Source organism: Bombus impatiens, unplaced genomic scaffold (genome assembly GCF_000188095.3).
Source record: "Bombus impatiens unplaced genomic scaffold, BIMP_2.2 scf_0010, whole genome shotgun sequence".
NCBI lineage: Eukaryota > Metazoa > Arthropoda > Insecta > Hymenoptera > Apidae > Bombus > Bombus impatiens.
The window spans coordinates 451,191-464,077 of NT_176429.1; the positions used below are offsets into that span (position 1 = coordinate 451,191).

At 38.0% G+C, this 12,887-nt stretch overlaps 1 protein-coding gene across 12 annotated transcripts in view; it reads right to left on the reverse strand.

The window, feature by feature from the left end:
- Positions 1-12,887, reverse strand: part of LOC100746477 (protein sprint) — a 162,305-nt gene that overhangs the window by 56,533 nt on the left and 92,885 nt on the right. For 2 of the 12 annotated variants that reach the window (XM_012384425.3, XM_012384150.3), the window contains exon 1: positions 10,844-11,334. The exons of 7 other annotated variants lie outside the window; for them this stretch is intronic. In XM_012384425.3, the coding sequence (XP_012239848.1) occupies positions 10,844-10,908 (65 nt within the window). In that variant the 5' untranslated portion in view covers positions 10,909-11,334. Of the gene's footprint in view, positions 1-10,843; positions 11,335-12,887 lie in introns of those variants that run through there. 3 more of the 12 variants (XM_012384262.3, XM_012384200.3, XM_012384321.3) reach the window with 3 other exon arrangements.

Sequence of the window (12,887 nt, forward strand, 5' to 3'; positions counted from 1 at the left end):
TTTTTTTTTTTTTTTGCGAATTTTTTTTTTTTTTTTTTTTTTTGATAAAACATCGAGTTTGAATCTCGAGGAATTCAATCACGTTAATTATTTATTTTAGAAACGACCAATTGTAATTTATCGCAGAACTTTTCGTCTATTAAGGAATTTTAATTCGTCGAAAGATTCTTTATCTGTGCTTTTTCTCATTAAAGAATTCTTTACTCGACAAGCGCGAAAAGATTTTTTTCTTCTTTTTTATCGGGAACTTCTTAGTCATTGTAGAAACTTTTTCGGATAAAACGATCGATTTTCTTCACGGGAAATTTAACTTTTCTCGCTACTTACTCTCCTCAGTAGCAATTACAATTTATAGAATTCTTTCTACTCTTATAAAAGTATGCGTTGTTTTCTGATTTGAAGTTTTCTAATTAACTTTGGACGATTTTAATGGCGACACAAAGTTACGTAAGCGTGATTTAAATCGGTGTAAGTGAACCTTCTATTCTATTCTATTCTATTCTACTTTTCTATAGACTACTTCTAGTGCACTTTGACCAAAGTACTATGTCTACTTCTACTTCAAAGTTCTGGTGTTCTAAACGAGCCTCGATTCAAACAGTTTCTTACGATAAACACGAAAATGGTGGTGGCTAAAGAACGTACGGTAAACAGGTGGCTTTGACGAATTTGACTGAAATGCAAATATGTCAATCCTTATGCCGTAATATTTTTTTTTTTTCATAAAAACGCATTTAAATTAAAACTCGATGTTTAGTGAATTTTTAGCTCCAATAAAACGGCGAATCGTCTGTGGCACGCGATCGAGGCGCCCGAGAATTATCGCCACGTCATAAACGACTTAACGCAGTGATTATTTATTGTCGACGATTCCGAGGAAAAGTATGTGTCTGTTGGCGATAGAAATTACCCGTGAAATATCGCTACAAAGCTGGTCGAGTAATTAATTGGCGAAGATAAAGTATTTTCGGGAGAAATTGCCTAGATCACTCGTTCTTACCCCTAGCTGTAATTGTTATGGAAACTATGGGGGAAATGATCGAAGGGGTCCGAGCGAATTGAAATAAAACGAATCAAACGTTTGATCTACGATCGATGTTTCGTTCGTTTGTAAGAAAAATTGTCACCGGTTATAATTATTCGTTCTGGTTTGAAAATTCAGAACCGACGATTGTTATAAATGGAATAAAATATTTCTTGGAAAATTGAAATAAACTTTTTATAGTATTCTACAACGTAAGACGCGATAACAAATTTCTGATAAAATAATTAAAAATAGAAAACTCGACGGACGATTGCCGCAGGAAGCCCAATTACACGAATATGCTCAAAGCCAAAGGCAATCTCTGCGTCGTGTCAGCCGAAACGCCATCACAAAAGATCCAGAATAAAGAAGAATATTTTTCGTGCTCTGGAAATATAACAGGGCTATGAAACGTTCCTATGATCAAAGTTCTGAGAACGGACAGACATAAAAGGAACCTGGACCAGCATGTTTGAGACACGCAGTGTTATTACGATACCGATCGGAAAAAAATTGCCGGCAAAAAGAGGAGAGAAAGGGGAAAGGGAGAAAGAGGTGCACACACGCGATTTGAGAAACGCCCTCGATATTGGACCAACGAAAAATGGCCAGATGTGATGAGAAAGCAAGAGAGGAAAATGCCAACTGCTGGAGGTCATCGATCGTCGTAGTATTCGCCTGCAGATTTCTCATTCGTTATCAGACTTTTTTCTACATTCCTTTTACGCTTTATTCGTTATTAGAAAGGCCACGAAGAAGATACGACAGCACCCGAGAATTATATTTCCTAATAAACGGTCTCCACGAGGGATCACGTTCGTGGGTATTCGATGATTCTTTCGACGGAGGAAAAAAAAGAAAGGGACGACGAGGGTCTGTCATAATGACGTGCAGTTTGAACAGTGACGCCATGCTGAATGTACTGCTCGAAATAAGTGGAGGACCTCGTCCCTCGACCAGTGAATTGAATTAGCGACGAAGAAGATTGAACAACTTCCGTCGGTTTTTATTCGAACGAGGTCCCGTTTCAAGGATTCCTTAAAATCTGTCATCTTTTATTCCTAATTCTACGTTCTGTTAGCCTCGTTAATTAATTTTTCTCATGTCATTCTCATATTCCAGTCCTATAGCTTCCTTACATTATTTATTATTTCTCGGTCTGTTACTTTTCCATTCTTTCCTCTGTCTTAGTCGTCGTCAGAGAAGGTTCTGTCTCAAAGATTCCCTGAAATCCCTACCTTTTGCGTATAGTTTCATCTTACCATCCAACCTTCCTATAACGAGATATTCAGCTCTTTGGATCGAGACGAATAGACGTTTAATAATTAAAAATTAGTCATCGCGTGGAACGCGATCATGCGATAAATAAATGTGGCCAGATCAGGGGAATTGCTTTAGCCTTTTAACAGGTGCGGTTTCGGTGAAATCGGTAACAACGTGTCAGCTCTATGGTTTAATTGCGATCGATCGCGTGAATTGCTGGACTGACCACGCATGTCCTGGTATTAATATTAAATACGACAGTCGGCAGATCGCGGAAATGAACGTGAAACTGCGGATTTAGGGGTGGAAAGTCCATGCGCATGTAAACTGTCGACAAACACTGAACAGGGACACAAAGGGTATTTTGCAGCCGAATTCCGTGGTGGTTCGTTTCGCAGCTAATTCTCGCTCCAAGGCCGCTATTGCGAGGCTGATTTGCATAGCATAGTTTGCTGGCTATTTCGACGATTTGCCTACAATATATCGAAACATATCGCAAGATACTAATATGTTAAAGAGAACCGCACAGTATTTCCTCGATTCTTTCGTATAAATTTGGCAGAATAATATTGCAAGCAAGTAATGGAAATTTTATAAACGATTTATGAGATAATACAAATTCTTGCGTTAAAAAAAAAAATCAGCGAAGGTATTCTTTAACAGAATATCGAGAATAGAAATGATTATACTGTTAAAGAATCTGAGAATCGATACCAATCACCGATCAGGAGTGGAACGCGTCCAAAATATAATAAAAATAATAAATAAAAAATATATATTGCACCATTATAAGTAGAAGCTCTACAGATAACATCGAACGTAATATTAATCGATAAAGTGAAACTAAAGAAAATTGCAATTGTCATTATCGCTGCAAGGCTTAGTAACGATTTTATCTAACAATTCCCTATCAAATTAATCAGACGCGTAATCTCCGAGATACTTCATTGAACCAATTCGAAGCGAACGCGAAGAATTTTAAGATACATCCGCAGTGAAACATCAACACGAACATCGCCAACGAGAGTAATGAAACAAAAAGAAGGGAATAAGAGAAACGAATAAAGAGGAGAGTAACTCGTTCCACTAACGAGTCATCAATAAAGTAGACGCGTTTCGTATCAGCAACGAAGACAAATCGTTTCGTATCTCACGACGTTCATTCAACCTACGAAATCTCGAGATTCACTCGAACGATCGACGTCATTTCGTTAGTTTCGAAATAAAACGACGATTGAGAAATCGTCTGCGCTTGAATTGCGATCGCGTGAATAGTCGAGCGTGATCCAAATTCGAACATCTAGACGGGCTGCAGACGAAACTGCATGAAAAGTGACTGACCGTACCGTGGTTCTGATTTACAGGCGGATTTATTTTGGGAAAATCTCTATCGTGTTTGATATCCTGAATGGGAGTTTGCGTGGGATAGAAGTAGATCTGGGTTGCAGAATTATTTATAGAAATTTGCATAACTAGAGTGCTCGTGGTCAGTCTGCGATGAAATTTGTGAAATTTAGGCGAAAAGCGCGCAATTTCTATGCGGTCGAAGAAAATCGTAGGCAGGTTATATCTGAATTTTTCAAGAAATTTCGAGAACCTGAAAGAAATTTGAAAAATTTCCAAGACATTCGTCGGATTCACTCGTCTCGCGTTTCTTCTTTTGGTACGTACCTCGCAGGCAATTAAAATTGTTAAAAATGAAACTGGTTTGGTGAGAGAAGAGTTTACGACGAAGAGTTTTATAGAAGCCTTTGAATTTTTAACTTGTAATTCCTGGTACAAAGTTTCATCGTATCGTAAAATGATATTGGTCTGTTATATGCAATCACGATGAAAATAAAATTAATATATCAAATTGCTTGTAATTTCGTTGGAAAAATAAAGTCAGGTTCGTTCGTGTACAGTGACATATTAAAGAAGGAAAACTCGATTTGTCCGAAGAAAGTAATTCGAAGAACCTCCGATAAGCTGTCTCCTCTCCCTCGCTTCTTTCCTTTCTCTTTCACATCTCGATGAGACTCCGTGGAACAGAGTTTCCCGTCACGTTCCTGATCTGTCTTGATCGCAGAGCGATCTCCTTGGCCGAAAGTTAATTTGCAACCGCGTCTTTCTCCGTGATGCTTTATCGTTCAGAATCCCAATAAAAAGCGACGTGAAAATATAACGCGATTTGTATGAAAATTAGAAAATGGAAAAAGAAATATACATAGGAGAATATAAAATAAACAGCGGAAATTTAGAATCATTAATTGTCATATTTCTCATTTGATAAATATTAATTTTTATACATTGTTCGTTCGCTTTGCTTATCGAAACAATCTTATTCAAATAATAAGCTTCGTCGAATTTTAGTTTTTCCTTGAAAAACGCTGTTCGATCGGTCGGAAAAATGTTTTTCCTTCTTAAGAGGAATTAAAGGTGTTAAAGCTGGATTTAATTAAAAGCTACGAAAGTAGAGTGGCTTGAAACGTAGTCGTAATTGATTTTGTTAAAAGAATGGCATGTTTAAACAAACCGTCAATTTTTAGATATCCACAAAAATGAACTTTGCAAATAGGTTACTCATTAGCATAGGAATGCCATAATCTTCCAAGTTGAGTAACGCGATATTATTAGGAAATCATTGAAATTTTATTTTGAAGCACAGTTTCGACGGGAAACGGTTCTAGTCTCGGCGAATAACGCGCTTCTGTTTAATCTCGATGATCGTTTCTCTCGATTCGATCGAACATTTTTGCGCTGAAATCTTTTTCAATTGTATTTTTCCATTCTTTATCGGGTAGAACGTGACAAATCAGTGGAAACGACCGTGTGACTAGTGTGACTATACGCTATACTACACACCTTTCGTTAGAACTGATTCATTCGTCGCGCCGTGTCGATTCGATGGAAAGCCAAAGACACGCGAAACTCGCCTAAGGCTACTTTTAAGTTTGTCGACGCAGACTGCGTGGAAGCAAAATTTCGAAGGAAAAGTACGGGCAATATTTTTGCTAATGCTGCGACTCGTCGCAGAAATATGCAAAAGTCATAACACGAATATTGGAAGAGGAAAGAAGATGCAAAAGATAGATAATTTTATCTCACATAACTTATTTCTTTTATTTTAGGATAATTTTGTTTTAGGACTCTTTTTATTTCGCAATTGACAAATATTGTACATACGAAAATTTCCACGTAACAGAGTGGGATTTTATTATAAAATTTGATTCGGATGTAATTTGGTTTGATAACGCAAAACTATTCGCATGAACAGACGGATCTACAATGACTTCGTTCTTTGTGATGACTACACGTAGGTGTAAAAGTAACGTAACATTATTACATACTTAAGTGGTAGGGAAAATAAATTTCTATTTAGGTTTCATTTTTTTCTGTTTAATTATGGTTATAAAAATATGAGGTTGCATAAACATCCGCAGTTTAATTATTAATTTTAGAAATTCGCGATATTGTTAATGTATCATTGAGATACTATTTTTAAGAGAAACAAAATTAAACGTCTCAAACCTTAAAGCTATGATAGTTCAATTCATTGAACTTGCACATTGATTAATGATTTTTCCAGAAATTCGACTGCGCGTATCGCCTGCTATCACACGACGCGACGTTTTAAAGGATTCGGAACGCAAACGTTCCTCGGTTGATATTTCGCAGAAATTTTATGAACGCCGTTTCACGATTTCACGTATTTTTGATAAACTTTTTATCGGCACTCACCTTCTCAGTCTATTCAACAGTTTTTTTAGCATAATTCATCACAACCTCGAGGATCTAGTAATACGAGCAGCGATTCAATCGTCGGCGAGAAATTCGCCAGAAAGAACTTTGTCCATCTTCGATTGAAAATTCGGCTATAACGTTATGCAACGTAACGTAAAATGTAATTTCGCACTAATTATTCACAAATTGTTGTCTCTGCAGTAAGATAACTCCTTTACTTAAACAAACATGTTTTCCTCTATTTTATTTCAAACTAATGCTCCTCGATAATCGATAAACCGATAACTTTACGTATAAAAAAAGGCACACTCAGAGAGCAATATTAAAAAGAAGAGGACTCTGCCTACTTTTGTTATTATCTTGCACGGGATGAAACAACGATGTACGCACTTGCACCAGAACAAAACAATTCCCATTTCACCCTTTCCACGAATCCCGCAAACCACGATTCCTTCGAACGTAACATCAATTATACCTTCACGGAAAAGATTACTGCACAAATTACGTTCGTCCAGCGACACGTCCCGCGACAAACTGAATCACGCTCGAGCGAATCACTATCGCGAGAATAGTCGCAAACAAAGTGTTTATCGCGCGAAAAACCGGGAATAATCGCGTTTATTGAGCACCAAGAACGTCCAATCAACCAGTCACGAGCATTGATCCCGGAGGCTGGCATGGAACTGCGGCCGCACCACCCACGACGACGTCCAACAGCCTCGACTCGTCGTTATCGAAACTGATAAGTGACACGAGCGACGTCATCCAGCGAAACGTTGGTCCTTAATTTATATATATGTATATTTATATAAAAATCAATGTCCCGATTGACTGATCGACGCATAACTTTTGAAAATATAAAATTCGCAAAGTATATTCCTGTCAGGACGTAAGCACTCGTCAAGAAGGGATGTTTCGAAATTCATTAGCTAAGAGAATAAAAGGGGACAAAATGTTTTTCACGGTTTCTTCCATATCTCGAAATGTGTTTGAAAAATCTGTACAAGTGTTCTCAAAATTTCACCCCCAAAGGGGTAAAGGAAGAAGGAGGGATAAGAGAGAAAAAAGGGCGAAGCTAAGAAATTAGAAAATGTTAAGTAAAACGATAAAGGACAGACTTTAAAAAGGAGAGAGAACGAAAATGATCCACTAGGAACAGGAAAAGAATCTTTCTAAAGTTTCTCAAACATGTAAATTTTCTGCAGTCGTTGCCAAATTTAACGCGTGCAAACTAACCTCGTACGATGTTGCGTGTCATCGCTTGATACGTAGATGCAGCAACGAAGAAAATGTTTATTCTCGATGCAAGTACACGTATGCTGTTTCGTGTAGTTACACAATTCTCGCTAGAGAAGTTTTCACTTCTGTTAACAAGCACGAACGCGTCTAAATGCATTCTGTTAACAATTCTTTGTCCTTAGGGCTCTTTTAAGAATAATTCGAAAATCCAACAACGAACAAAGATGTTACTATGTCTAAGAAATTGGGAATTTTCCAGTCAACTTGGTAGTTTCTTTTTACAGGACAAAGAGGTAATTTTTAAGGGTTGAAGAGGTATTTTCTGCAAGTTTCTATTGGAGAGTGGTTGCAGAATTATTCCGGGGTGAGATGCAGGAGAATGGAGCAGACAGAGATCCCTTATCGGTCGTGATGTATAGCACAGAGATTGGGCGGGTGCTGGAGAAGATTTCTTTCGAAATCAATGGAGTTCCTAGCTGAACCGTGTGGATTGTAAAGTACTTCCTTCAGTGGCTTTTTTATTTTTATGCGCGATAGTATCATTGAGTTACACAGTCATGAATATAAGATTTGTTACGTGCGATAGATTTATGAGTAATTGTTTCGTATTGTTCCCAAGTTGAGGAGTTTTGTTCTATTTCGGGTAATTTTATTGTCTAGAGAGACAATGCTGGAGGATACTCGAGGATGAGTCTTTTGTTTCCCTTTAAAAACAGTATTGCTCAGCTTATGGATGGTGATAAAGTAGAGCACATACTAGATCAAAGCGTTTCTTCTGTTAATTTCATTACATTATTTTATTCAATGACATATTGTTATTTCTTCATATTGTTCGTTCAATGCGTTGTCCTTTTACCGTAGGCAAAATATATGAACTTTTAATACGTGTAATATTTGTAACAACCATATACAGTCTATGCGTTGACAGCCGTTTTATGGATGTTCAGAAGAAGGTGAAATTCAGAGTTTGAACACAGAAGAAGGATCTTCGTCTAAAGCAGAATAGATAGAGCGAATAGAAGGTATGACACGTTAAAAATGTTTTCATCGTATTTAACAAAATGCATACATGTATCAACCTTTCACAGGTGGAAACAATTTATACAAGCAAAATTCTATTTAGATATATGAACTTGTACGAACAGATAAAACTACAAGCAAAGACGTCTATTCAAACAAAGTAAGTAGCTCCAGTTTCTGTCTCTTCTAGCCTTAATCCAATGATTCTCCGGGTAAACCTAATCCTTCCCCTACGAAGATTACAAACGGAAGCAAAATCAACAGAAACCAGCAGAAGATACATTCGATAGAGTCCAATTTCTGTCGCATTGGGTCCCACTTTAATCAACGTCCAGCGTCCAGAACCTCATTGGGCGAATGTCGAACATACGACGAGATATCCACGCATCGTTCGATCAAACAGCACGAGTTACCTTTGCACGGGCATCCTCCTTTCACGATGAGGCGTTCGATAAGACGACCATGGCACACGGTTAACAAGCAGTCCGTTATCAGCGACGGCTGCAACCGGCTGACGGTGTCACCAACCGGAAGATTATCGTGCACAAAGCCTGACAACGGAATCAGATAACTCTGACTGACACGATTCTCAACGAACGTATTGTAAGGTATTTTGTTTCGAGAGAATTCTATTATAATTCTGTATCGATATGTTAAAGCATTAGAAAACGGTATCGTTAAACTTGTAAAAGGAATAAATAATTTTATAATATAGAGAATAATACAGTTAGTCTTCTAGTTTTCTAGTTTCCTAGAAGAAGTTTGTATTAATAAGTTCTACAGTAAAAAATTGTTAAAGGAACGGGTGTATGTATATGTTTTTTTGTGATAAATAATTTTATAATATAGAGAATACAGCTAGTTTTCTAATTTTCTAGTTTCCTAGAAGAAGTTTGTATTAATAAGCTCTACAGTAAAAAATTGTTAAAGGAACGGGTGTATGTATATGTTTTTTTGTGATAAAGCTGTCATTGGAGATGTAAACAGAATAGAAAGATATCTTGGAAAAATAGTACGATATATTATATTTAGAAAAGCCGAATCACTGAGAAATAGCGAATGCTATGAAAATAACTTGTATAAAAATAATTTACTTCTTTTCGTATTAGATCTGTCACTGACTTGTTACATTCGCGCGAAGAATAAAATATTCTCAACAACGAAGAAAACAGTTCGATTAACAAATTTAAAATATCGCTAGAAAATATTTCGACATACATATTCCGTTTAAAAAAATTTGCATCACTAAATTAATCGATACACTCTATATAAGATATTTATAAATAACTCGATGAAAATTGCAGGGAGAACAACGAATTCTCAAAGATTGTATTAATGTTCCGTATAAAATTATAGCAGTGAGAATAGGTATCCTTTTAACTGTTCAGTCGATTAATTAAAACTTGATTTATATAAAACGTTCATGTTATCATTAGCCAGTATTTTTCTAAAGTGGCAAGTATATAGAAAACATAAGAAAAGGAAGGGTTTCACTGATTCACTCGACGAGATAAGCAACGATGCGACACGGAAACCACGCTAGACTTATCAATACACAACAAGAAATTCTGAACAGAGACACGGGGCTACGAAACGTTCTTTGTATATTACGCAGGAGCTTCGTTGACATAAATTGGTGATATGACGCGCAGCCTTTTCCTACGGCGTCGCTAAGATACGATAAATCTTTTTTATACAAAATACTTGTAAAGAAAGACTCTCTAAATTTATAAAGAAAATAAACAATTCTGAAACGTGCGGTTTAATATATCTTCGATTTAATATATCTTCGTAAGGTGCTTGTAAAAAATCTCATCTATCTTGTAAAAAAAGTTTGATACATCCTGTAAAACATTCCACATAAGATACTCGTAAAAAAAAAGCCTCGTGAAATTCGTAGAGCGAATAAGAAAGTAAAGCTTTTTATGGGCTTCAATAAGATATAAGCTTTTAAAAGCATAGTTGATCGCACCCTCTGTAACATTTCACAGAATATAGTTGTACAGAATCCTATGAAATATGTAAAAAGGATAAAAAATTCCTCAGGGTTCGATCCCTTCTCTACGATATTCTGTATTAAATATTTATCAAATTTGTAAAGACGATAAAAAGTTGTCAAAGGTAGAGTCTGACATACTCTTTACAACATACCTACATTATCGGATATGTAAATAGATTAAAAAGATTATCGTATCATCTGAAACACTTCAACAAGTCCGACATCCATATTTCACTCGTTGAAACCTGCCAGTAGACGTAAACTTGCAGTATTTCTATGGAACACTGCATTTCTTTTATCTCTAACTTTCTCTATCCATATGTTCCACAGATTTACCATACGCAAGACAAATTATGGCAGACTGTGGACATTCCGCACACGCGATCCTCCGTTTTGTTACTGGCAACACTTTTCCCTGTGGACATGGTTTGCATTCGCGGAAGACCTCCAAACAGAAAATCCCAACGATCATGATACGAATCAGGAAAACAACGATTAAAAATACAACTCCTTTCGTGTTCCTACATAATCACGATAAGACGACGTTCACGTTGACACTTTTCAGTCATCCTTACCAAGAACTCTGCCTGAGTACCCGATCACTCTTATCGACGACTACGCGACGTTGTCGCGAGACCATTGCCTCCTCCCGAATCTTGAATCACGCGACTGTGAAGTCACCGACGATCAACCTCTTTTTTTTTCTCAATTTCTCTCTACCTCTCCCGTCGATTCGGTTTTTCCTGCTCTGGAACTTGTCTTCGATCGATAACACCGGCGCGATAGACTTTTCTCGACTTTCACTTCCGGTGTCCACCACGTGTCCCACCACAACAGATTCGATTTTAAAAATACACTACAGAACGAGACACACTCGACAAACGCTTCTTTAGGAAGAAGGGAGAGGAGCAGTAGAGAAAGAAGAAAAAAAAAAGAAGGAAGGAGCACACGAGGGGACGCACGATCAACGGCGAGAGGCGCCGTGACGCCAGTCGGCGACGCACTGGCACCTGGCGTCCCGACAAGACGCACAAACGCGTACAGAAACGCAACTGTCTGCTAGTAGACACGAGACCGGTCTACTACCTACTAGCCGGTTACGAGAGACGCGGTGGTGGGGTTAACGGTTAGGGGAGCTGCGCATGCGCATTAACGGATTCTGCTAGTTCATTCTAACCTTGCCATCGGCATCGATGCCTCCACCGGACCTGGTGGTAGGATGGTGGCAACCGAAAAATCGAGACGCGACCGCCGGAGAAAGTAATCATCCGGTTGGTTTTTTTTCGCCTTTTATGGGTCGTTGTGGGCCAGTCTTTGGATACGGAGAAAAAAGATTCGGGGAGGATGGAGGGGTGGTAATGGTAGACTTTGTAAAGGAAGAAAGGTTTTGAAGAAGCGCAGGATAATTAGATAAATTGGAAATGATTATTGGAATGATCGTTGTATTTTATAGATAGAAGATTCTATTTTGTATATGGTTAGGGTTCAGAAGCTGTGTCAAGAACGGGTTCTTCGCTACAGCGAAGTGAAAGTAATTAGAAAAATTGAAAATAGGTGATGGGCTTCAAAGATAAAAGATTCTGTTTTACATGCGAGAAGCCACAGAGAGATGGTAATGTCAGCCGTATAGCGACAAATATACTTGATCAGAAATTGGGGAAATTTAGAAATTTTGTTGGTAAAATTCATTTACGTCCGTCAATTTTGCTAAACAAGCGAAAAATATTAAAAGTATCAAGTTGCCCTCGCTCGATGATCAGTAACTGAAAAGTTTCTGGTTAAGGGATGAGCCGGTTAATAAGTTCGTGACAATTAACCGGTGGATAGTTGAATTCGCTCGGTTTAATCGTTGCACCGTTTAGAGGAAACGTGGTCGTCGTGTGAGGTTAGGAATAGGAAACCGGTCCATCCTCCGCAAGTACAACCACCGAGCGTGATCGGCTGTTACGATCCATCGTAGCCTTAGATCTGTCCGCTCGTGCCGAGGTGTGGCTCAAGAAAACCATCGGTGGCTGCGGTATCGGCTTATGTAACAGGTTTTACGTGGCCGTGGCGTTTGACGACCGCTGTAAAGTGCGAGCTTCGTGCCACGGATCCTTCCTTTTTCAATCACACCTGAATGCACGTGGTTAGCGTCGCGGTACATGTAGTTGCGGTTTCGCCAGAACGGATCTGGTAATGATAGATAATGGCCAGAGAAAGGACAACCATTGTCTACTGGCTTCTGTTCTGCCGCGTCTTGCCGCGGATTGACGATGTTGCTGGATTATAGCGTATTTTCACCTTTCCTAGCAATTTTTGCGACTGCTAGAGACAATTTTGTCCGAGATATTTCTGATGGTTGCGACAGTTTGAAGTTTCTAAGGAAAGATTCGTAGGTAACAACGATATATACAAGTAATTTTTGTGAGTTTTGTCTTTTTAGAGAAATTGCTGATTGCATGGAGCTAGGACTCGTAACTAGATTTGTACTTTGATTATGTTTACATTCCAAAAACGTCTAGACCTATGTATAACTAGTAATTAGAATAAAAAAATTCATACAAATTGCTTGATTTTATTGTTAATACACGAAAATCGCTGGTTAAATCGAAGATCACGGAAGGACGCAAAACTTTC